The sequence below is a fragment of the Dendrobates tinctorius genome, unplaced genomic scaffold (assembly GCF_039654945.1).
Source record: "Dendrobates tinctorius isolate UK_male_01 unplaced genomic scaffold, ASM3965494v1 ptg000129l, whole genome shotgun sequence".
Classification (NCBI taxonomy): domain Eukaryota; kingdom Metazoa; phylum Chordata; class Amphibia; order Anura; family Dendrobatidae; genus Dendrobates; species Dendrobates tinctorius.
Window position 1 is genome coordinate 30,052,396 of NW_027361797.1, and position 22,614 is coordinate 30,075,009.

General features: G+C 43.0%; 1 protein-coding gene across 2 annotated transcripts in view; it reads right to left on the bottom strand.

Annotated features, from left to right (window-relative positions):
• Positions 1–22,614, bottom strand: part of LOC141047690 (uromodulin-like) — a 42,027-nt gene that overhangs the window by 17,197 nt on the left and 2,216 nt on the right. For both annotated transcript variants that reach the window (XR_012219886.1, XM_073542905.1), the window contains exons 2-7: positions 19,432–19,470; positions 12,271–12,432; positions 10,701–10,939; positions 9,717–9,839; positions 5,996–6,173; positions 1,506–1,643 (exon numbers count right to left, since the gene is read on the bottom strand). Coding sequence is in view for 1 of the 2 variants with exons in the window: in XM_073542905.1 (XP_073399006.1) it covers positions 1,506–1,643; positions 5,996–6,173; positions 9,717–9,839; positions 10,701–10,939; positions 12,271–12,432; positions 19,432–19,470 (879 nt within the window). In the remaining variant the exon portion in view is untranslated. The remainder of the gene's footprint in view (positions 1–1,505; positions 1,644–5,995; positions 6,174–9,716; positions 9,840–10,700; positions 10,940–12,270; positions 12,433–19,431; positions 19,471–22,614) is intronic.

Sequence of the window (22,614 nt, forward strand, 5' to 3'; positions counted from 1 at the left end):
ATGGGGCCGTGCACATGTCAGATTCAAGGGGAAAAAATGCAGTGTGCCTGAGTTCCATTTGATTATCAGATCACAAAAGGCCATGGAAGTCAATGGGTCAATCAAAAAAAATGATGGGACTGCACTCATACAACATTGATGAGGCGTACACCTCTTCACGAATCAGGAGCATCTGACTCCAGCACACCTCCTCATCAAGATTGGTCTTGATATATCAGAGCTTTTGTCAATTTGCTGAGTTTTTGGTGCAGAATCAGAGTAGAAAAACCCTCCAAATCCTCTTCAAAAACTCAAGACACCCAAAAAGATTGGATCTGCCCTTCAGTGGTTATGTGCGCACGGAATCTTTTTGCTGAGTTTTCAGAAACGTGGAAACTCAAGATTTTTTTTTTCAGGGGTTTTGACATTTTGAGGATTTTACGCTCAGTTTCCGCAGAGTTTCTGCTCCAAAAACTCCACAAAAATTTATGTAAGCACATGGCCAGTTTCCCCTCTACTTTCCAAAAAAAACTAAAAAAAAAAAAAAAGATGCAAGGGCCCAATTCATTCAATTGTTCAAGCCGGCCTTTATAACGGGGCTTCCTGTAGTCAGATGCTCCAGATTCATGAAGTGGTACAAGTTTGACGAGTGGTGTTCACCTCCGTCCGCTATGCCAGAATTCTCATTCCAATCAAGTATTAGAGTGAGATTTCTGGTATACAGAACGCCACTGCTCGTCATGAATTAGAACAAGGGCCCTTCATTCTCTATGGGCCTGCTAGTAAAAGCCGAGTGCAGTACTCAGCAGCCCCATAAGGAATGAAATGTATGGAGGTCAAGTATATGCACTGCTGCTCTAGACCAGGGTTCCCCAACTCCAGTCCTCAAGGCCCACCAACAGATCATGTTTTCAGGATTTCTTTAGTATTGCTCAGGTGATAATTGCATCACCTGTGCAATACAAAGGAAATCCTGAAAACATGAGCTGTTGGTGGGCCTTGAGGACTGGAGCAGGGGAACCCTGCTCTAGACTACCGGGGATAAAAGTTCCGCATTCTGCCAATCATTATGGGTTCCAAGGGTCAGACCATTACCAATCAATAAGTGACCACCTACTCTGTGGATAGGTGATAACTTATTTTCACCGGACAACCTCTTTAAGTACTTGTGTTGCATCAATTCATTTCAAATCAGCTATTTGCCGGGGTCTCTAGAGCAGCGTTTCCCAATCTCCAGTCCTCACGGCCCCCAACACATTATGTTTTCAGTATTTCATCAAAATTGCACAGGTAATGGGATTATTTTCAAGGTCAGAAATGGCTACAGGTTATCTCACCTGTGCAATGCTAAGGAAATCCAGAAGACAGGATGTGTGGAGGTCCTTGAGGACCGGAATGTGCGAAACACTGCTCTAAAGTGATCATCATAGGAAGGGGAGTTTTTGTATAATGAGACAACACTTTTACGCAAGATATTATAAATGTTATAATAAAGGTATGAGGTCAGAAGAGGTCCAAGTTCATACCTTTTACTCCTTCCACAGTCACAGAATACGGTCCGTTTCCATCTAAATTCATTGTCCATGTTCCTTTCCCTGGGTTGTTTATAACGTACACGGATCCCCACGTTTCAGACACAATTGTTTCCATTGATACAAAACTATCTGGAAATGCAAAATGGTTATACTAAAAAAAATTAAACTATAGATTTTTTTCGAAATAAGGGATTAAGAAAATCGTTTGATGGTGTAAATAAACCCTCCTGGCGTCCACAGATCGGTGGGAGAACAGTAGAATATAGCAGATGCATTAAAAAATAAAATATCAAACTAATGTACCAAAAATCAGTAAACTTTTGTGGCTGCAAAGATATGGCTTGTGTATCTCATGTGTCCCCAATCTCATGTTTCTCTGGAACTCGTGGTAATCAGTGAAATAAATCAGCAGTGGTGTATAATCAATGAATTAGCAGGGGCGCTGCAGCTTCTTTGTTCCACTGATCCCACCAAAGTCAGATCCAGTTTCTTCACTATTGATGGTCTGTGCTAAGAAAAAAAATCCTTAAAGCGGTTGATGACTACTTGGACAACCGCTTCTTTAATATTACAGTCCCCAATATAAAAGAAGAAAAATAACAGGTACTCCCCTCCTGTTCCAGCGAGTCCCGTGTCGTTAGCCCCGAGGGTCGTGTGACATTGTTATGCCTTAAGGCCCTGTGCACACGATGCAGATTTGCAGCGGTTCTGCAGCGGATTTTACCGCGCAGAAACGTTGCATTTCTGCATTGTGATGTACAGTAGCCTTAAAATCAATGTAAAAAAAAAAAAACGCTGTGCAGACGCTGCGGATTTTTCCGCGCAGTTTTCCTGCGGTACAAAATCCGCAGCATGTTACTTCTTTTGTGCGGTTTTCCATCTCCCCTGTTACCAATGGATGGAAAACCGCATGAAAAATGTAAGAAATCCGCAGGAAAAATGCAGGTCATTTGACCTGCGGATTTCTTCCATTCTGCGCGGAAAAATACGCAGTGCCAAAAAGTACGTCTGCACTCAGCCTTAAATGAACCTTGGACGTCTGGGAGAGGTGTGAACATAGCAGCCCATTAGCAACTGCTCATGACATAACAATGTCACATGAACGTCGGCGCTGATATCACTTGAATGGCGCTGGTGCAGGAGGGGAGTATCTGCTATTTTTATTTTACATTGGAGAATGCAGCATTTAAAAAAATTGAGTACTGGACAATCCCTTCAAAGGAGTATTGCCATCCACAGGATATGCTATAAATGGCTAATAAACGGAGGTCCTGGTGGCAGATCCATATCAACCTCGACAATGGGCCAAGTATTTTGGCACAGCTCTCTCCATTCACGTCTATGGAAGTTACAAAAATAGCAAAGCACGGAACTGCCTCAAAAGAGATAGGAATACGCTTTTAAATCATGGAAATCCTGGCCAAGATGTACATAAGGTCACATTTAAGCATTCTACAGTCTTAGATCTGGAAGTTTTATGGCACATTTACAGTACCTATCATTCCAAATTGAATCCATTTTTGTTTTTTCAAATCTGGAAAATCTACACGTGGCGGCAAATATGCAACATGCATACTCCCAGCCAGAATCCAACTAAACTGTTTGCGGCGCATTCAATGTGAGTGTATTAAGCAATAGTCAGGTTGTATTCTGCCCAAGACTATTCATGTTGCATATTTGTAGTCATATAACGACTGTGCCCAGAGCTGAAACTTGAGAATCCTCAAGCATGCAATACGCGTTGTGAGGATTCACAAATCTGCAGTCACATAGAGTGACAGCCCCTTCAAAGGGAATCTGTCAACCCTCCAAAGCAGTCTATATGGCCAAGTAAGCCATAGGAAGCTGAATAAAATGATACCTTGATATCTGAAATCTGATGTCTTATTCAAAAGAAATCCACATTTTTCTTATATGTAAATGAGCTGTTAAGATCTACGGGCTGGGCACAGATCTCCCTGAGAATCTGCCTCCAGAGCTTATTTTAAATAAAAGGTGGTGGAGTTACCAGTGTGATGGCCACTCTCAACTCTCCTGATCACACTGCAGAGCTGTGTGTGACTATAACTGACACAGGTTCCTCTCAGCTTCAGCTTCTATCTCACAGACAATCAGTGTTGCAATATAGTAGAGCTGTGAGAGCTGCAGCAAATGTGTTTGTAAGAAAACAAAGTTAATTTCTCCTGTTCTGTGTTAGTTACATGTCTCACACTGGTAATTCTCCTTTTTATTAAAAATAATCTCTGGGGGCAGATTCTCAGGGAGATCTATGTCCGTCCCACAGTCTGGAAAAGCTCATAAAAAACATGGATATCACAGATATCAAGGCAGCATCGGACACCTTGGGCCCACCAGGGAAAATCATTCTTGGGGCCAACTATGTAGCTACATAGAAATAAATACAAGACCACCAATTGTGTGGTAAGACACACTAATTTCAAGGTATAATATAAGGTAGTACATGTCTTAATTATGGAGCAGGGGATGGGGATGCCCCATCATAGAATATAATGTAGCCCCCTCACAGAATATAATGTAGCCTCCCTCATAGAATATAATGCAGCCCCCCTCATAAAATAATGTAGCCCCCTCTCATAGAATGTAATGTAGCCCACCTCATAGAATATAATGCAGCACCCCACAAAATATAATGCAACCCCCTCATAAGGTATAATACAGTCCCCACCATAGAATATAATGTAGCACCCTCATAGGGTATAATGCAGCCCCATCACAGAATATAATGCAGCCCCCCAATAGAGTATACTGTAGTCCCCTCATAGGGCATAATGCTGCCCCCCTCATATAGTATGATGTAGCCCCCCAGAATATAATGTAGTCCCCTGAGAAAATAATGCAGCCCCACCACAGAATATAATGTATAATGCAGCACCCCCATAGAGTATACTGTAATCTCCTCATATAGTATGATGTAGCCACCCAGAAAATAATGCATCCTCACCACAGAATATAATGCAGCCCTCCATAGAGTATACTGTAGCCCCCTCATATAGTATGATATAGCCCCCCAGAATATATTGTAGTCCCCTGAGAAAATAATGCAGTCCCCCCACAGAATATAATGTAGCCCCCTCAAAGTATAATGCAGTACCTCTACACCTCCATCATTGTTCTCACCCTCCACCCACATCATTGTCCTCATCATCACCTCCATCATTGCCTTCTCCCCCACCACCCCTATCATTGCCCTTTTGACCACCTCCATCATTGCTTTCTCCCCCCACAACCCCATCATTGCCCATTCCACCACCCACCTCAATCATTGCCTCCTCCCCACCACTATTGTCCTTTCCACCACTACCATCATTGTTCTTTACACCACAACCATCTTTTCCTTCTCCCCCACACCCCATCATTGCCCATTTCACCACCTCCATCATTGCCTCTCTCCCCACCACCCCAATCATTGCATCCTTCCCCACCACCTCCATCATTGCCCCTTTCACCACCTCCATCATTGCCCCCTACCCCACCCACCCCCATAACTGCCAATCTCCAATACACACACAGCACCACACTACTCTCTCTCACACACACACACAAAGCACTGCACCACTCTCTCACACAATCACAGCACTGCACCATTCTCTCACACTCGCACAAAAAGCACAGCACCACATACACACACGCACGTAGACAGACACACAACACCACTTACCTCTCCGCAGGTTCCCCACAGCACATCCCGGCAGCCTCTTCTTCGCCGGCAGCTTTCTGTCTGAAACAGCGCACTGAGTGATGACATCATCCAGCTGCGCTGTGTCAGACAGGAGGCGTCGGGAAGGAAGCCGCATCGGATCCCTGCAGCTCCACTCTGGGTAAGCTATCCTGCAGTGACCCACCTCAAGCAGGCAGCATTAGCCTCAGCCTGCGGCTAACACTGCTCGCTATTAAAGTGAAATAATATTCACTCCTCTCCACGCCCATGGGGGCATGGGGAAGCATGAATATTCATTTTTGTTTAGCAGTGGGGACAGGCTCCTGTCTTCATCTGCTGCTCCGCTGACTCATGGATCCCATAGTTGCCCAGTGTGCCGCTATTAGCGACATGCCACTGACTGGGGCCCCTGGAGCAGTGTGGGCCATAGGCATCTGCAGGCCAGTATGCCAGCAGGTGTCAGTGCCTGGGTCCACCGGAGAATCCTCCGGTTCTCCAATGGGCCAGTATGACCCTGTATCAAGGCATAATTTTATTATTTTATTCAGCTTCCTATAACTTGTACTACGCCCATATAGACAACTTAGGCGGGTTGATCCTACTGAGAGATTCCCATTTATTTTAACAAGGCTGAGCTGTTCTACCAGACAAAACCCATTTCTATGAGTGCCTTCTTTCTTGGAAAAAAAAACAGACCTTGGTCTACTATTATTAAAGATTAGACTTTAAATGTATAAATGCTGATTTGTTGGTGTTGTGTATATATGTTATTCTGGATGTATCATCTGTAAGTAGTACTCACGAGCTTGATCAATTATGGATATTGTGGTGAGTATTCCATCGGTCGTTACTATGACTTTACTGAATACCAAAGCAATAATGAATTGGTCAGAATTATTTCCACCTTTGTACTCTACAGAGAGGAGTCGTGTTGACGTATTCACTGGTCTTGAAAGGGTAAAATCCAAATAATAAAAAACCTGGAAACGAGGAAAATCAGAAAGTGAATTCTTATTGTTATTACATTTCAACAATCGGTTATCTCAGATATTGAATAATATATACAGTAGGTGGAGTAAGTTCTTTGGTGCGCACGGATGTATGAGTGCCCCTACTCTCCATCCTTGGACAGATCAGCATGATAGCTGCAAACCGGTCTGAACTGTCAATCAAGCAGGAGCGCATGGCTCCCTCAGCGAGCAGGAAGCCATGAGGCTGGGGAGCAGTGTGCCCCTGCAGGCTTTGAAAGTCGTAAAGCGTCAAAATGAAGTGACAGAACCATTATTTCAGGCATCAAATGTTTGGAAGCTGCTCACTAGTATATACATACAGTAAAATAAAGAAGGATGATGGCAGCCAAACCACAGCAAAAACTATCAGATGTACGCCGAAGAAGTCGTTTTAGAAAAACATCACCGGTATGTTCCTTAACTGTCTTCTACTTGAAAAACTAGTAATTAGTGCTTTTGAAGCTGGTAACTCCTCATGAGAGCCAGTTTAATCATAACTGTTTTTGGGACTGCACTTGAGAATACCTTCAAGGATCTCGCAATTTTCCAGACTGACTGAACTTCATGTCTTAAAAGTAATGATGGAAAAAAACACCGTGTGCACAACTGTGGTGGTGCCGAGGTAGGTTCCCAAACCATATATAGTATAATATTAAAAGTAATGATGGACTGAGGTTTCTATTTTTTAATCATGAAACGTTTAATTTAAACCATTCATCAGGGTCAACAGCCTTTGTAAAAACTAAGAAGCATTGTCATATTACATGATATACTATATATTGAACAAAAATATAAATGCAACTCGTTTGCCCCAATTTTTCATGAGCTGAACTCAAAGATATAAGATTTTTTCTCTCTCATAAAATAACACCTAACCATTTGGTATACACTTTCATTGTAGGACTCAGGTACTACTGTCTCTAGGACAGAACTCTACCATTGATGGCAAAAAAGACCGATCCGAAGCCCTAAAATGTCTAGTCACCTAGAGGGGTCAGAGTTACAACCCGGTTAGCACCTTGTCCCATTATGATCTGAGGCCAAGTTCCATCTCCATGACCCGTGTTTGATTCAGGCCCTCTCCTTTTGCTGGATCTGATGTTTGTGGGTGTCCAGTCACCTCAAGGCATCCTTGGAAGACTCAAGATATGAATTTGGACTAAGCGCTACCACTCTCAGTTTAGAGCGATAAATCATAGAGTATTGCATACCCAGCATCCTCATTCCTCATTTAATGTTCAGGAACCTTTATGCTGGACTTCCACACAAAAATCCAGAAAGACTGAAATCTTTTGACCACCAAGCTGGATATCTTTCTTTTCTCTTGCCTTTTTCAGGATAATGTCCCTATCTTTATAGTAAAGAATTTTAATTAGGATAAGTTGAGGGTGTCAGTCCAGCTTATATAAAACCACCTGAACCTGGTCTGTATCATAGGGAATATTTTTGAGTGAAATAGGTGGCAACCAAATATGTAAATTAGCTAAATTGTCACATAGTGGGACATTATTAATGTATAGTGCCACACAGGGGGACAATATTCGTGTATGGTTGCACATAAGGGCCATTATTCCTGTATAGGGGGACATAAAGGTAGACATTATCAATGCATGGGGACACATACAGGGACACTACTATTGTATGGGGGGGTCACTATAATTTATGTAGGCAACACAAGAGAACATTATTAATGTATGGATTCCATATAGGTGGATATTGTTAGTGTATGGAGACCACAAAGAAGGACATAATTAATGTATGGGGGTCATATAGAGGGACATTGTTAAATACTGGGGATACAAAAGGGAATGATACTACTATATAGGTGTCATAAAGAGTGATGTTACACCTGTATGGGGGCATACCAGGTGGACAATATTATTGTATGGGTGCCATGGACGGGGCAATTCTACTGTCTTTGTGCATAAAGGGGACATTAGCATTACTATTATATGGGGGGCATAGGGGAACATCACTACTGCATTGTATGTTATTTTAGGGGATATGTTTACTGTGAGAAAAACAGAAGGACTATTATTGTAGAATTGGGAGAAAAGTGAAAAGGGTGATTTAGCAGCCATTAGCCATGGATGTATGGGTGTTACATTTTGGAGAGATGTAACATTGAGTTATCAAATGAAGAAGAAAAGAGAAAATGTATGACTTCAATTGGAGACAGCTATGGTGACTCTCTGGAATTCCTTGTACTGTATGTACTGATATCTTCAACTATACAGTATTGTATGGACATAACATTAGTATTAGTAGAGTGATTTTTATTAATCAGTATGGTGGTATTTTTCTGACAGTATTCGGTGGTAATATATGGTCACCGTGTGGTTGTATTACCGGTATGTTGACCTTGGTCTAGTGGACTTTGTTTAGTAATAGTATGGGGATAATATTTACTATTTGGTAACTTTATCACTGCATTATTTAGACATATTACTTAGAAAATTATCATATTGCCGTGTGTTTCTGTCAGATTTAAATATTGTACTTGAGTTATTATTTTTTATGGGAGCTAACGCACAGTCTTTCAACGCTACTGGTGGTGAGGGGCTCTGGTCCAAATTTAGTCCTGGAGCCCATAGGACCTCTACTTACGCCACTGTTGATGCCTGTTAGCCAAGACAGAGAAAGTGAAGTGACTGCTACATGGTAACTGAGCGAGAAGCCCGCAACAGTGCACAAGAATGGCCGACACGCTTATAACACTGCAATGTCCACAAGAGAAGCGACTAAGACAGAGGTGAGATAAGGACTGAGAGGACAGTGCTGTGTTCAGAATGACACACAGACAACACAAAGGCAAGAACCATCAGCATTAAATGTGAAATGATCCATAAACACTCCATAAAGGCCTTTAGCTGTATATATTCACAGTGCGCTCAGAGTGTGCACTGTGTGTGACCTCATGATGAAAGGGAGCGCGTTCCTGTGAAAGCAGGAATTTGTTTTAGTAAATTATAGCATTATATGTCAAAGAAGAATTGGCTGCCAATGAGTCATTACAATGACTGTTTTGCTATATTACCGTACAAACTATTCTTTCCTTTGTTCTGGACTCTCTAATTCACTATGATGTAATGAGCTTAATGACTATACACCAGGGATTATCTCTTTTTCACTACATACGCTACACAACTCTAATTGAGCAATTATAAATGAATGTGATGTTTCAGAATACTTTATATTAAAATCAGTCAATCTCTGATATTCATGTATATTTAATTTCTGGTTATAAATAGTCAACACACTGTGAAGGTTAGGGCCCCGTCACACACGTCACGAAAACTAGTATACAAACAAAAATGCCACACAAAAAAGTCATAGTCTTATAACTTTGCTTAAAATAGTTTGAACAGATAAATATAGAATCGATAAGTATACAGTATATAACCTCTAGAGACTGGCAAGAATCACTCTTTCTGCATTAAAAAAAAACAATCTAATTAATTATAATAATTTACATTCTGTAGAGATATTAATGAAGGCTGTGTCCTGAATTACCTGGCTTATTTGTGAAAGGTTGATTTGAAACACGTGTCCAAAGCTCTTATAGGCAATATCTCTGTAGATCAAAAATTGTGGGTCGTCTAAGCTGCTGCACAGACCAGTGATCAAAAAGAAAACCTAGAAATGAAAGGCAGTGGTTGTTACAAAAGTTAAAAAAAAAAAAAACAGGATGTACTGCACAATGTGACACAAATATTCACACATCCACAGGTGTCAGGTGATAACAGAAAAGAGATGTTGTCTGCATGTGGGTAATGTCGCACTTGGGAACATTTAGGCTACGCTCCCACGGTCCCGAGTGCAGGGTATTGAGACGCGAGACTCATGCGAGCTTCATCAGGCTCAATTACAAGTGAACTACTGAGAACAGACCGTCTCTTCTCAGCAATTCACTTGTAATCGAGCCTGATGAAGGGGCCCCCTAAGTCCTGAAAGCTTGCAAATATAATTTCTCTGGTTAGCCAATAAAGGTATCACTCCTTGGTTACCTTTCTCACTTTTTGGGGACATAAGTATTTACACCCTTTAGGGATGAAAATTCTTATTATTAAATTAGCCAGATGGTAACTAAACCCTAATCAAGTGATGTATTAAAACATGACTTTTATTATATTTATTTAAAAAGTGGTAAAGACTGATTAAAATTACAATAATGAGCCTGTGTTGTTTCTATACAAAGTATGATCCCTAGATCCTGCACACTTAGCTGATCAATCTAAATGCATTGTTAAAGCTATGTTACCCTGTCTATTCCATGGCTGCAGTCAATGGTTTGATACAGCATAATCAAAGTATCTGTAGTCTATGATATGCACAGGTTTCAAGCCAAGTAAAATAAATACAGAACCACTAACAAGTTTCGCCTCCATATGCTTTCTCAGGGGGCTTGGGGCGATAATAAGATAGATAGAACAGGTTTCGTTTCTACAGGCTTCCTCAGGGGATTACAGCTATAAAGAGATAGATCAATTTTATTACCTGGGAGTTCTTTGATGATATAAGTGAATATATGTTATTCATTAAAGTTTGATTGTTGTAATCTTTCGCAGACGCATCAGTTAGGACCATGATTACTGAGTTGTCAGGTGAACTTTTCAGGCCCATTTCAAGACCTCCCATAGCCAATTCTGGACAATCACCACCTCCAGTTGCATACAAACTATTAAAGAAATATCCAAACACCTTTCTTGAATTGGTAACTCTAGTTGGCCCAATCACTAAAAGAAAGAAATATAATTTGTAACAGTTCTGCAAGGAGTTAGACCCTATTCACACGTCAATATTTTTGGACAATATTTCATTAGTAATTAGTAAATAAAAACCAGGATGGCCCCAAGACACAGATTAATTGTAAATCTTTCAATCGTTGTTTCTCTGTATGTTTCTCTACTGATGTTGTATTAGAAACACTGATGCCAAAAATTAACAAAATACTGGAGTGTGAATTAGGCACAATTGCACTCACCTATGAGAGGGATCGACGGGATATTTGTATCACCTGTGCTGTGACCTCTGTTGCTGTCATTCTGTACTACACTTGGGAGTTGCACGCTTGGTCTCTGCCTAAACTTTATACATATCTGCACCTCAAAACCCTTTAGGCTTAATTTTGAAGGGAAGGGGCCAGTAGGATATAAACCAGAGAACTTGTACCTGCATTTAGAGCCCCGACTCATTATGTTCCCTGGTTCCCTTGGGGGGGACTTGAAGAAGGCAAGGGTGCTCATGAGGTATGAGGTATCTACTGGAAATACAGAAACAGTTATAAAGGACAATTCACGTGAATTTTTAAAATTTAAACAGAGTACCTCCTCCCATTGCAGCTGTTCCACTGATTCTGGAATAGTTTTTTTTTCTTCTGTGCCCTTCAGTTCCAAATTTATGCCCGTGAATCTAAAGGTGCAAATTTTCCCATCAACTACTGGGCATATACCACAGATCGTTTTTGTGGGCATTTGCTTCTTCTCCTTTGACACTGGCCAATCACAACATGGCCGTCACCACCACAGAGAAGTTCTGTGGCATACACCCTATTCGTTGAATGGAAAATTTGCATCATGATTATTGGGGGCGTAACGTTGCAACAAAGGGGCACAGAAGAAAAATAAAAACTGTTACAGAATCAGTGGAACAGTGACAAGTGGAGGAGGTACTCAGTTTAAGTTTAAAAAATCCAGTGAAAATACCCCTTTTAAGCCTTTAATATGAATATCACTGCTTTTTGTGAATGAATAGAAACTATTTTGTTCCTAAAGCTATTACATATTGAAGCCTTAAATGGCATTTTTTAATCTGAATACATAATCCCTATCCTCAGATTAGGGGGTAATGCGGCAAATAATAGGTGGTCTATAGTAGACAAGACTGGTAAGTATTTTAGCCCACACGTGATTGTAAAGAAGTCAGGGATTATTTCATGGTTATGACATCTTGACTCTTCCTCTGTAAATACTTCTTACACGGTATGTCGGGACATATTGTAATTTACAGATTTTCATTTCCCTGTAGTAATATATAGGACAAAAAAATAACAATTAAAATATATTACTTGGATCATTGAACTCCACCATCGTATAATGGCGAACACCACATGGAAATCGTGCTGAAACTCTGTCAAGAAGCCAACCATTCACCAGTTTTAGCTGATTTAGATCATCGCTCATAGAACCGCTTACATCCACCACATATGTCAGAGAAGAGGACTCTGTGTCTGCGATAAAATAAAAAATAAGCATAAATTCCATATTTCTTCTTAATTGGATTCTCCATTCATAATTTCTTCTGTCAACTCTTTCTAACCTACCGAACATAAGTTATCAAGAAAAATAAGACAGAACATTGTTCTTAGGCTACACTGCCACGATCAGGAATAGTAGCGTTTTGGATGCAGTGTAGCTTCGCCGCTTCCAAAACACTGCGTTCTAGGTTACAAGTAGAGTGGATGGGATTTATAGAAAGCCCGTGCCCACTGTTCTTCTTTTTAACTTTGGGTAAGCTGACCTGGGGTGCAGGTTTCCGAACTGCAGCATGTTAGTTTCTGTAGCGCTGCATACTTTCCCTGGACAGACTGCATTACATGCGGTAAATCCACATAGTTCTAAAAGACAAGCATGGAATGTAGAGGGCAGAGTTTTGGAGGTAGCGAAAACACTCTGCATCCAAAACGCTACTCATCCTGATCATGGGCACGTGCCCTATCTACTAAATTTTGTAGGAGGACACTGAAAAGTTTAATGACAATAAATTTTGAGCCTAAAGCTGTGATTGACACAAAACTCCAAAATATTAAAGAGGTTTTGCAGCAGTTGGTTTGTGGATTAAAAGTGAAAGTTCAGAATTGGGTGTAGGTTTATGCATCACATACAATAGCCTTCTTTTCGGATTAGATTCTGTTTGACAATTCTTAGAACCTACGGCAATAATGAAAAAGACAATGAACAGGTTGGAATAGAACCTTCTCACCCAGAGAATCTGTGCTATTAATTAAGGGGGTTGTCCGTGAATATATTTATGACCTGTCCTTAGAATATGGTCAACAATAACAGATCACAGTGGTGGCCTAACCAGGGCTGTCTTAAGGTTTATGTGGACCTACCTTGCTTTTGATTTTTCATTCTCGCCTTCCTAGTGCTCTAACTTTTTTTTTTTTTTAAGTTTTTAGTTTAAAGTTTTTCATACTGTTGTATGAGGGCTTGTTTTTTGCTGTATGAATTGCAGTTTTTATTTTAACAATTTTAGGTGTATACAACTTTCTGAACTCTATTTCATTTTTTGGGAAGGCAAAGTAACAAAGAAACCACCATGGTTACTTACCGGTAGCCGGTTTTTCCGGAACCCATGACAGCACCACCTGAGAGAGGGATCCGCCCCGCCAGGACAGGAACCTACTGAGACATAAGGGGCGGCACCTCTCCCCCGCTTCAGTTGGGTTACAGAGCATTGAGAGGACTTCCCGGTTAGTTACATGTTTAATCCAACACCACAACACTCAAAACACCCTACTAATTGTGCACACCCATACAGTGAAAAAGGGGGGGAATGTACGGGTGCTGTCATGGGTTCCGGAAAAACCGGCTACCGGTAAGTAACCATGGTGGTTTTCCCTTCACCCATGACAGCACCACCTGAGAGATTTTTGGAGACTTCGAAACACCTTAGGGAGGGACCACCGCTTGCAGCACCCTTCTACCAAAGGTTAAGTCAGCAGAGGAGGATAGATTTAATCTATAGTGCTTAAAGAAGGTTGAAGGTGAGGCCCAGGTAGCGGCCTTACAAATCTGTTCAATTGATACCTCTGCCTTTTCAGCCCAGGAGGTCGCCACGGCTCTGGTGGAATGAGCCTTGATGCCGTCAGGAATCGGGATACCACTAGCTGAATAGGCTACACTAATGGCTTCCCTAATCCATCTAGCAATAGTCCCTTTTGAAACCCCATAGCCTTTCCTGGCACCCTGAAAAGCTACGAATAGGGACTGTGACCTCCTCCACTGGCTAGTGGCAGATATATATTCTACGAGAGCCCTTTTAACATCCAGACTATGGAATTTTTCCTCCCCCAGATTTTTTGGATTTTCGCAAAAGGATGGAAGGACAATTTCCTGACCCCGATGGAAATCTGATACTACCTTGGGCAGATAACTGGGGTCTGTTCTTAAAACTACCCTATCCTGAAAGACTTGCGTGTAAGGAGGATTTACTGAGAGAGCCTGTAAGTCGCTTATCCTGCGGGCTGATGTGAGGGCTACTAACAGGATTGTTTTTAGGGTCAAGAACTTTAGGGGTAGCTGATGTAATGGCTCATACGGATCTTTTGTAAGGGCTTCTAACACCAGGTTTAAATCCCAGGGGGCTATTCTGGGTATTGGAATAGGCTTAGCTCTATGGCAGGATTTAATAAATCTGGCTATCCACCTATCTGATGCCAGTTTGCAATTGTAGAGCGCCCCTAGTGCCGACACCTGAACCTTAAGTGTGTTTACTGCTAACCCCATCTGCAACCCAGATTGTAAGAACTCTAGGATGGCCCTAATCGGGGGTTCTTTTCCTAACGGCTCACCCAAGAACTGTAGGAACTTATCCCATGTTCTGCCGTAGATGTTAGTAGTCACCGGTTTCCTGCTTTTTAGCAGAGTGGCCACCAGCCCAGGGGAGAACCCCCTATCCATTAAAAGCGACCTTTCAAATTCCACGCCGTCAGATGGAATCCTTTGACCTGAGCGTGCAATATTGGACCCTGAGCTAGTAGGTCCGGGATTTCTGGCAGAACCCATGGATCGGAGAGGGACATCTTCCGTAGCAGAGCAAACCAGGGCCTTTTTGGCCAGAATGGAGCTATTAGAATCACCCTGGCTTGATCGTTTCTGATTTTTCTTACCACAGTTGGGATCAGAGCTACTGGGGGGAACGCGTAAGCCAGTCTGAAGTTCCACTGGATGTGCAACGAGTCCACTGCCCATGGATTTTCCCTCGGGTTTAGAGAGCAGAACCTTTCTGTTTGCCTGTTGTGCTTGTTTGCAAAGAGGTCTATCACCGGTTCCCCCCAAAGCTGAATTATCTTTTGAAAAATGGACCGGTTTAGCGCCCATTCTCCTTGCCTCAGGGTATTGCGACTCAGGAAATCTGCCTCTATGTTTTCTGCCCCTTTTATGTGTAGGGCTGTCACGGAGTGTAGGTGTTCCTCTGCACTGCTCAGAATGTCTGTTGCTGCTTCCATTAAGGAGTGTGATTTTGTCCCACCTTGGTGGTTGATGTATGCCACTGCTACCTTGTTGTCTGACATGATGCGTACGTCTCGACCCTGGAGTAGCGGAATGAAGTGGCTTAGGGCCTTGCCCACTGCCCACAGTTCTCTCAGGTTGGAGGATGCCTTCCTTTCTTGAGGTGTCCAGGAACCCTGACCTATGAGGCCCCTTAGGTGTGCCCCCCACCCCGAGGAGCTTGCATCTGTTAAAATTATATCTGTCGCCTGTCTGTCCCATGGTATTCCTAAGGTCAGATTTGTCCCGTTCAACCACCAGTTGAGAGAGTCTCTGGTTTTTGAGGAAAGCTCCAGCTTCCCTTCCAAACGCCCTCTTAGCGATCTTTGTGCTCTTAGTATCTCCCCCTGGAGTTGCCGGGTGTGAAACTGAGCCCACCTGACCGCCGGAATACAGGATGTTAGGGTACCTAGTAGGGACATTGCTTTTCTTAATGTCATACATGGTTGGTTTCGGCCCGCCAAGGCCAGATTTTGTACCTTCTATATCTTGGACTCTGGGAGCAGACACTCTTGCCTTTCTGAGTCCAGTATAAATCCTAGGAAGGTCTGTTTCTTTAGGGGTTGTAATTTTGATTTTTTGAAATTGACTATCCACCCTAATTCTTGCAAGGTGTTGATCACCTGAGTCAACTGTGCTGTACAGTGGTCCTCTGAACTGCCCACTATAAGAAAATCGTCCAGGTATGGTATTATGACCGTATCGTGAATCCGGAGAAAGGCTGTCACTTCCGCTATGACCTTGGTGAAGACCCTCGGGGCTATGGATATGCCAAACGGAAGAGCCCTGAACTGAAAGTGCCTTAGTGTGCCCTGAATATAAAGCGCTACCCTCAGGTATTTCTGGTAATCTGGATGGATAGGGATGTGATAATACGCATCCTTTAAATCGACTACGGCCATGAAGCAATCTTGATGTAGCAGCTTCACTGCCGTAGTCACTGATTCCATCTTGAAGGTCGGGTTCCTTATCCAAAGATTGAGGCGTCTGAGATTTATGATTGTCCTGAACGACTGATCCGGTTTTTTTATTAGAAAAAGGGGTGAATAAAACCCCTTTCCTTCCTGTAAGCGTGGCACCTCGGACAGTACCCGCTTGTCTATCAGGCTCAGGATTTCTGTTTCTAAGGCCAGTTGTTCTTCGGTCATCTTCCTGATAGGTGTGATGACGACCACGGGTTTTGGCTGACGAATAAAGGGGATTTTCAGGCCTTCTTTTAGGATGCTCAGAATCCAGGTATTGGAGGAGATCTTTTCCCAGGCCTGGAAAAAGAGTGCCAATCTCCCTCCTACTGGAATACCGGCGTCATTGTGGTGACTTTTTTGAGGTGGAGGTGCCTCCACCAAACATAAACCCTGATATTCTTTCTTTCTTTTATCCTCCCATCTTCTCCTGTCAGCGGGAGGACGCCCTCTATTGAATCTCCCCCTCCGAAAGGGCTGTCTCCTCTGATCCATAGGGAATCTGGGGAAGCCTTTTTTCTTATCGCCTGCTTTCTCCAGAATATCGTCCAAGTTCTTGCCGAACAGGAATCGACCATCGCAGGGGAGAGAGCACAATTTGGCCTTGGACTGAAGGTCACCCGGACAGCCCTTAAGCCATAACGCGCGTCTAGCAGCATTTGATAGTGACGCTGCTCTGGCTGTCAATCGCATAGAGTACGCCGAGGTATCTGCCAAAAAAGCCGCTGCCCCGTGCAAGAGATACATGTCTGATAAGATCTTCTCTCTTGGGACCCTTGACGCCAGCTTCTCTTCTAACTGCTGCAGCCAGATCATGAGGGAGCGTGCCGTGCAGGTGCCCGCTATCGCCGGCTTTAGACCTCCTGCTGTCGCTTCCCATGCGTGCCTCAAATATGAGTCCACTTTTTTGTCCAGCGGGTCTCTAAGAACCCCTGCATCTTCCAAGGGCAGGGCCGACCTTTTGGAAGATTTGGACACCGCTGCATCTATTTTTGGGACTTTGTCCCATACCTCCGTATCCTTGTATTCAAAGGGGTATCGTCTCTTATAGGCGGATGGAAGGGCCCCCGATTTTTCAGGCTTTTTCCACTCCTTCTCAATAAGCGCTTGGATTTTCGCGTTTACTGGAAAGGTTCGTTTTTTCCTCTCCTGAAGCCCCCCAAACATGACGTCCTCTAGGGTTTTAGCCGCCCTTTCTTCCTGTAGGCCCATTGTGGTTCTAATGGCCTTTAGGAGGGCATCTGTATCTTCTACAGGGAAACATGGCTTACCCCCTGTGTCACTATCTGAGGAGTCTGAGGAGGATGATTTTTCCGCCTGAGATGATACTGACGCGGAATCTGAGGGGGAACTAGGGAAATCCTTCCTGCTTTTTTTCCCTTTTTTCAATAAGGACTTAATTGAGCCTTCCATTTCTGACCTGAGGGCAGATATTAGATTGGCTGCGAAACTAGGCGCTTCCTCCGCCATAGTCCGCTGAATGCACGAAGCACAGAGATCTTTTTGCCAGTCTCTTGCTAGGGGAGATTTACATATAGCACAATCCCTATTCTTCTTCTTGCTTCCCGCTTTTCTGGGCCTTTCCTACAGGGTGAAGCATACAATAGAAAACCCCTATTAATATACTGTTAACATTCACGAAGATCACTCACCACCCGTAATCAAGGGTACCGGACTTGGAGGCTGCATCGGAGCACCTGACCCGCGCTCTTTGGACCTTGAGGAGTGCCCCGACCTGCGGCTGGGGTGACTGCTGCTTGAATGGCTTCCATGCTTCCTGCCAGAGGGCTGTGAGGAAGGCAGGGACGCTGAACGTTCCTGCTCAGACTCCATTTTGCACCGCCGATCTACAGCTGTCTTCCTCCTTTTAAATTGCATGCCTCCGCCTGGTGAGCGTCTTCCTCCCCTCCCCCCTGCGACCGCCGGCTCAGCGCTTCAGAAGCCGGCCGGCGTCGCACCCAGCGCCATTACACCGTCGCCTTCTGCTGACGTCAGCCGGCGCACCCAGCATTCCAAGCGCCGCTGACGTCAGCGGCCGGAAGACGCCAGCGTCTCTCCCCTACCACGGGGATCGAGATGCGGCGTGTGCGAGGGGAGGGCGGCGCGGTGGGGGCTTCCCGGAGCCACCGGAATCCCATCCACGCCCGCACGAACCCGGAGCCCCAGGGACCCCGGGGACTGCGCTTCCAGGACCCGACGGCCGGCGCTACAGGTAAGCTACCTGTTCTTCCCGCGCCGGGACGGGCCTGGGTCTTATCTTTTTCTTCGCCCATGACAGGCACCGCCACAGTGGGATTCCTTCCAGGACAGGAACCCAACTGAAGCGGGGGAGAGGTGCCGCCCCTTATGTCTCAGTAGGTTCCTGTCCTGGCGGGGCGGATCCCTCTCTCAGGTGGTGCTGTCATGGGTGAAGGGAAAAACAGCAATTCTGCCATTACAATTTTTCTTTTTTCATTTTAGTGTTTAACATTTTGGATAAATATCAGAAAATTTTATCAGCAATACACCCCCAGCAATCATTTGTACCATGCATAGCAATATTATAATATTGCCATATTGTAAAGTGATTGTTCGCCTTCAGTAGACCCCTGGCTGCCATGACAATGATTCTGGCATATCGTGTCCAACACCTTAAACGCTGCTGTCACAGTAGGCAGTGGCATCAAGGCGTTAAACTGTTAAGAATGGAGCTAACTAGTGCAGCATTTATACTTGGGAGCCGGCTGTTGAACTCAGCTGGCATCCCCACTGTATGGAGTAGACTTTTCTCCTGAGCCTGCTCCAAAAATATCTCCAGGTGCAGTAGGCCCCGACAATTTCCCTGATTCAGCGGGAGCTGACCTTGTGTACGACACCACCACTGATGATCAGCTGTTTGCATGAAAGCCGCCTCGAATTGAACAATAACCAAAACTTCAACAAAATGAAACAACATCCGAATTAACACAACATTCATAGCTGCCAGAAGATTGTCCAGTTATGTATTCCTACCTGTTTGGGATATGCATTTCTCATTAAAAGTGGTTGGACCTGCAGAAACAAAACATAATATAGGTCAATGCTTATGTCACAATATACATTTTGTAACTTTACATATATTACTTAGTTTTGATAAAGACTAATAATGACTAAATGCATGGTCTTTGAGTCTCAACTAGGAATGATTTAAGATTTGTAAGTGCTTGTCAAATTATTCTCCCGCTTGGCTTTTTACCTTTTTTGCTACATTACAACCTGTGCTTAAATATTTTTGTAATCCGATTTGTGTGTGATGCATCAGCACTAAATAGTTTACGTTGGTGATGTGAAGCGAGAAAATATAATTTATTGTCTTCAAATAACTAAAAATTGGCATGTGCCTATGTATTCACTCCTTTTGCGATGAAGCCCCTAACAATTTCTGTTTTGCATCTGTATTTTCTATCAAAGCAATTGTAGCATCAAATGATCTTCACAGTGCTATCGAAGGAATAAAAGTATCCACATTATCGATAAACAGAGAGATTGTGAGGGAACACTTGGCTAATTTAAATGAATTTAAATCTCCTGGTCTAGGTGAATTACATCCTAGGGCACTCAAAGAGATAGCAGAATCACTAGCTAGAAACTTTGAAAAATCCTGGAGAACAGGGGAAGTCCCAGAAGATTGGAGAAGGACAAATGTTGTCCCCCTATCTTCAAAAAATGAAAGAAGATGGAGCCAGGAAATTACATGCCAGCGAGTCTTACTTCTATACCAGGAAAGATTTTTGAACAAATTATCAAACAGCATGTGTATAAGTACTTGGATAAATATACATTATTAACCAGCACCAGCATGAGTTTGTAGCAAACATGTCATGACAGACTATTCTAATTTCCTTCTATGATGGAATCACTGACTGGGTGGATCAGGGAAATGCAGTAGATATAGTATATCTCGACTTAAGCAAAGCATTTGATAAAGTATCTTATACTATCCTTATTGAAAGAATGACCAAGTATGGGATCGACAAGACTACCGTTAGATGAATTCATAACGGTCTCAGTGATCGTACTTCGAGAGTGGTGTTAAATGGTTGCACATCCAGTTGGAAGAGTGTTTCAAGTGGAGTATCACAAGGCTCAGTCCTGGCCCCAGTGTTGTTCAACATTTTTATAAATGATCTAGATAAGGGACCTGAAGGTAAACTGATCAAATTTGCAGACAATGCAAAGCTAGGAGCTATAGCTATACACTAGAGAAGACAGAGATATGATTCAAAAGGGTCTAGATAAGCTTGAACAATGGGCAGCAACTAATAGAATGGTATTTAACAGAGAGAAATGCAATATTCAACATCTGTTAAGAAAAATGATAATTACATCTACAGAATGGGAGGAGCAGAACTAAACAACAGCACGTGTGCAAAAGACTTGGGTATACTAAAAGATCACAGACTGCACATAAGTCAACAGTGTGATGCAGCGACAAAAGGGGCAAACACCTTTCTAGGATGTATTAAAAGAAACATTGAGTCTAGATCACGTGAAGTAATTATCCCCCTCTACTCCTCCTTGGTCAGGCCTCATCTGGAATGCTGTGTCCAGTTCTGGGCACCACATTTTAAAAAAGACATTGAAAAACTGGAGCAATTTCAGAGAAAAGCTACCAGAATGGTGAGTGGACTGCAAAGTATGTCCTATGAGGAATGGTTAAAGGATTTGGGAATGTTTAGCTTGCAAAAAAAGAAGGCTAAGAGGAGACTTAATAGCGGTCTACAAATATCTGAAGGGATGTCACAGTGTAGAGAGATAATCATTATTCTCATTTGCACATGGAAACACGAGACGCAATGGAATGAAACTGAAAGAGAGAAGACACATTAGATATTAGAATAAACTTTTTTTACAGTGAGGGTGATCAATGAGTGTAACAGGCTGCCACAAGAGTTGGCGAGTTCTCCTTCAATGGAAGTCTTCAAACAGAGGCTGGATAGACATCTGTCGGAGATAGTTTAGTGAATCCTGCATCAAGCAGGGGGTTAGACATGATGACCCTGGAGGTCCCTTCCAATTATAACATTCTATGATTCTAAAATTTCTGATGAAAGCAATTACCTTCATAAGTCACATGCTTAGTGAAAGGAAGTCCACCTGTGTGCAATCTAAGTGTCACATAGTCTGTCAGTATATACACAGCCACAGAGGCTGCAACACCATTAAGCAAAAGACACCACTAACCAACAACACCATGAAGACCAAAGAGGACTCTAAGTTCAAACAAGTCAGAGACAAAGTTGCTCAAAAGTACAAGTAAGGATTGGTATATAAAAAAATAACCCTATCTCTAATGTATCCCCGGAGTGCCGTCAAAGCCATTATCAATAAATGGAAAGAACTTGGTACCATAACAAACCTAATACAAGACATTCTGGCGCACAATTACTCCAGAAAGGAGAAGAGATCCATTTCTATAAAATGTATACTTTTATTGATTAAGTTTAAAACCAATAGTGGAAAAACACAGGCCCTCGGAAGAAGCCAGCGGCGAAAAGCGCGTCGGGGTGGGGAGACGCAACTCCCGTCTCCTTGAGGTAATTCCTTTATCATTTTGATTTTCTACATGGTGTCTTGTGTGTAATCTCTCCTCACAGCTAGGTAATAGCCCATGGGCATTTGAGTTACATATTGTATATGCGTGTGCATTCACCAACAATACTTGAGCAGGAGCACTCCAGAATGTCTTGAATTAACTCTTGTAATGAAGTGCCATTGAGTGAGTAAATATCGACACCTCTTTGTAAACCATAACAAATCTGCCAGAGAGGGTCACCCATCCAAACTGTCAGCCCTGGCATGGAGAGCATTAATCAGATAGGGTCCACAGAGACCATCTGTAACCCTGAAGGAGTTCCCAAGCAGAGACTGGAGTATCTGTCCATACAACCACAATAAGCCTTACACTCCATAGAGCTGGCCTTTATGGAAGACTGGGTGGAAAAAAGCCTTTACTTACACACAAAAATTATAAGGCTCATTTTGAGTTTTCCAAAATACATGTGGGAGACTGCACCAAATGTATGGAGGAAGGTGCTGTGGTCACAAGAACAAAATTGAACTTTTTGACCACCAAGGTAGACACTATGATGCCAAACCAACACAGCTCATCAACACAAAAACATCATCCCCACACACAGTGAAACATGGTGGTGG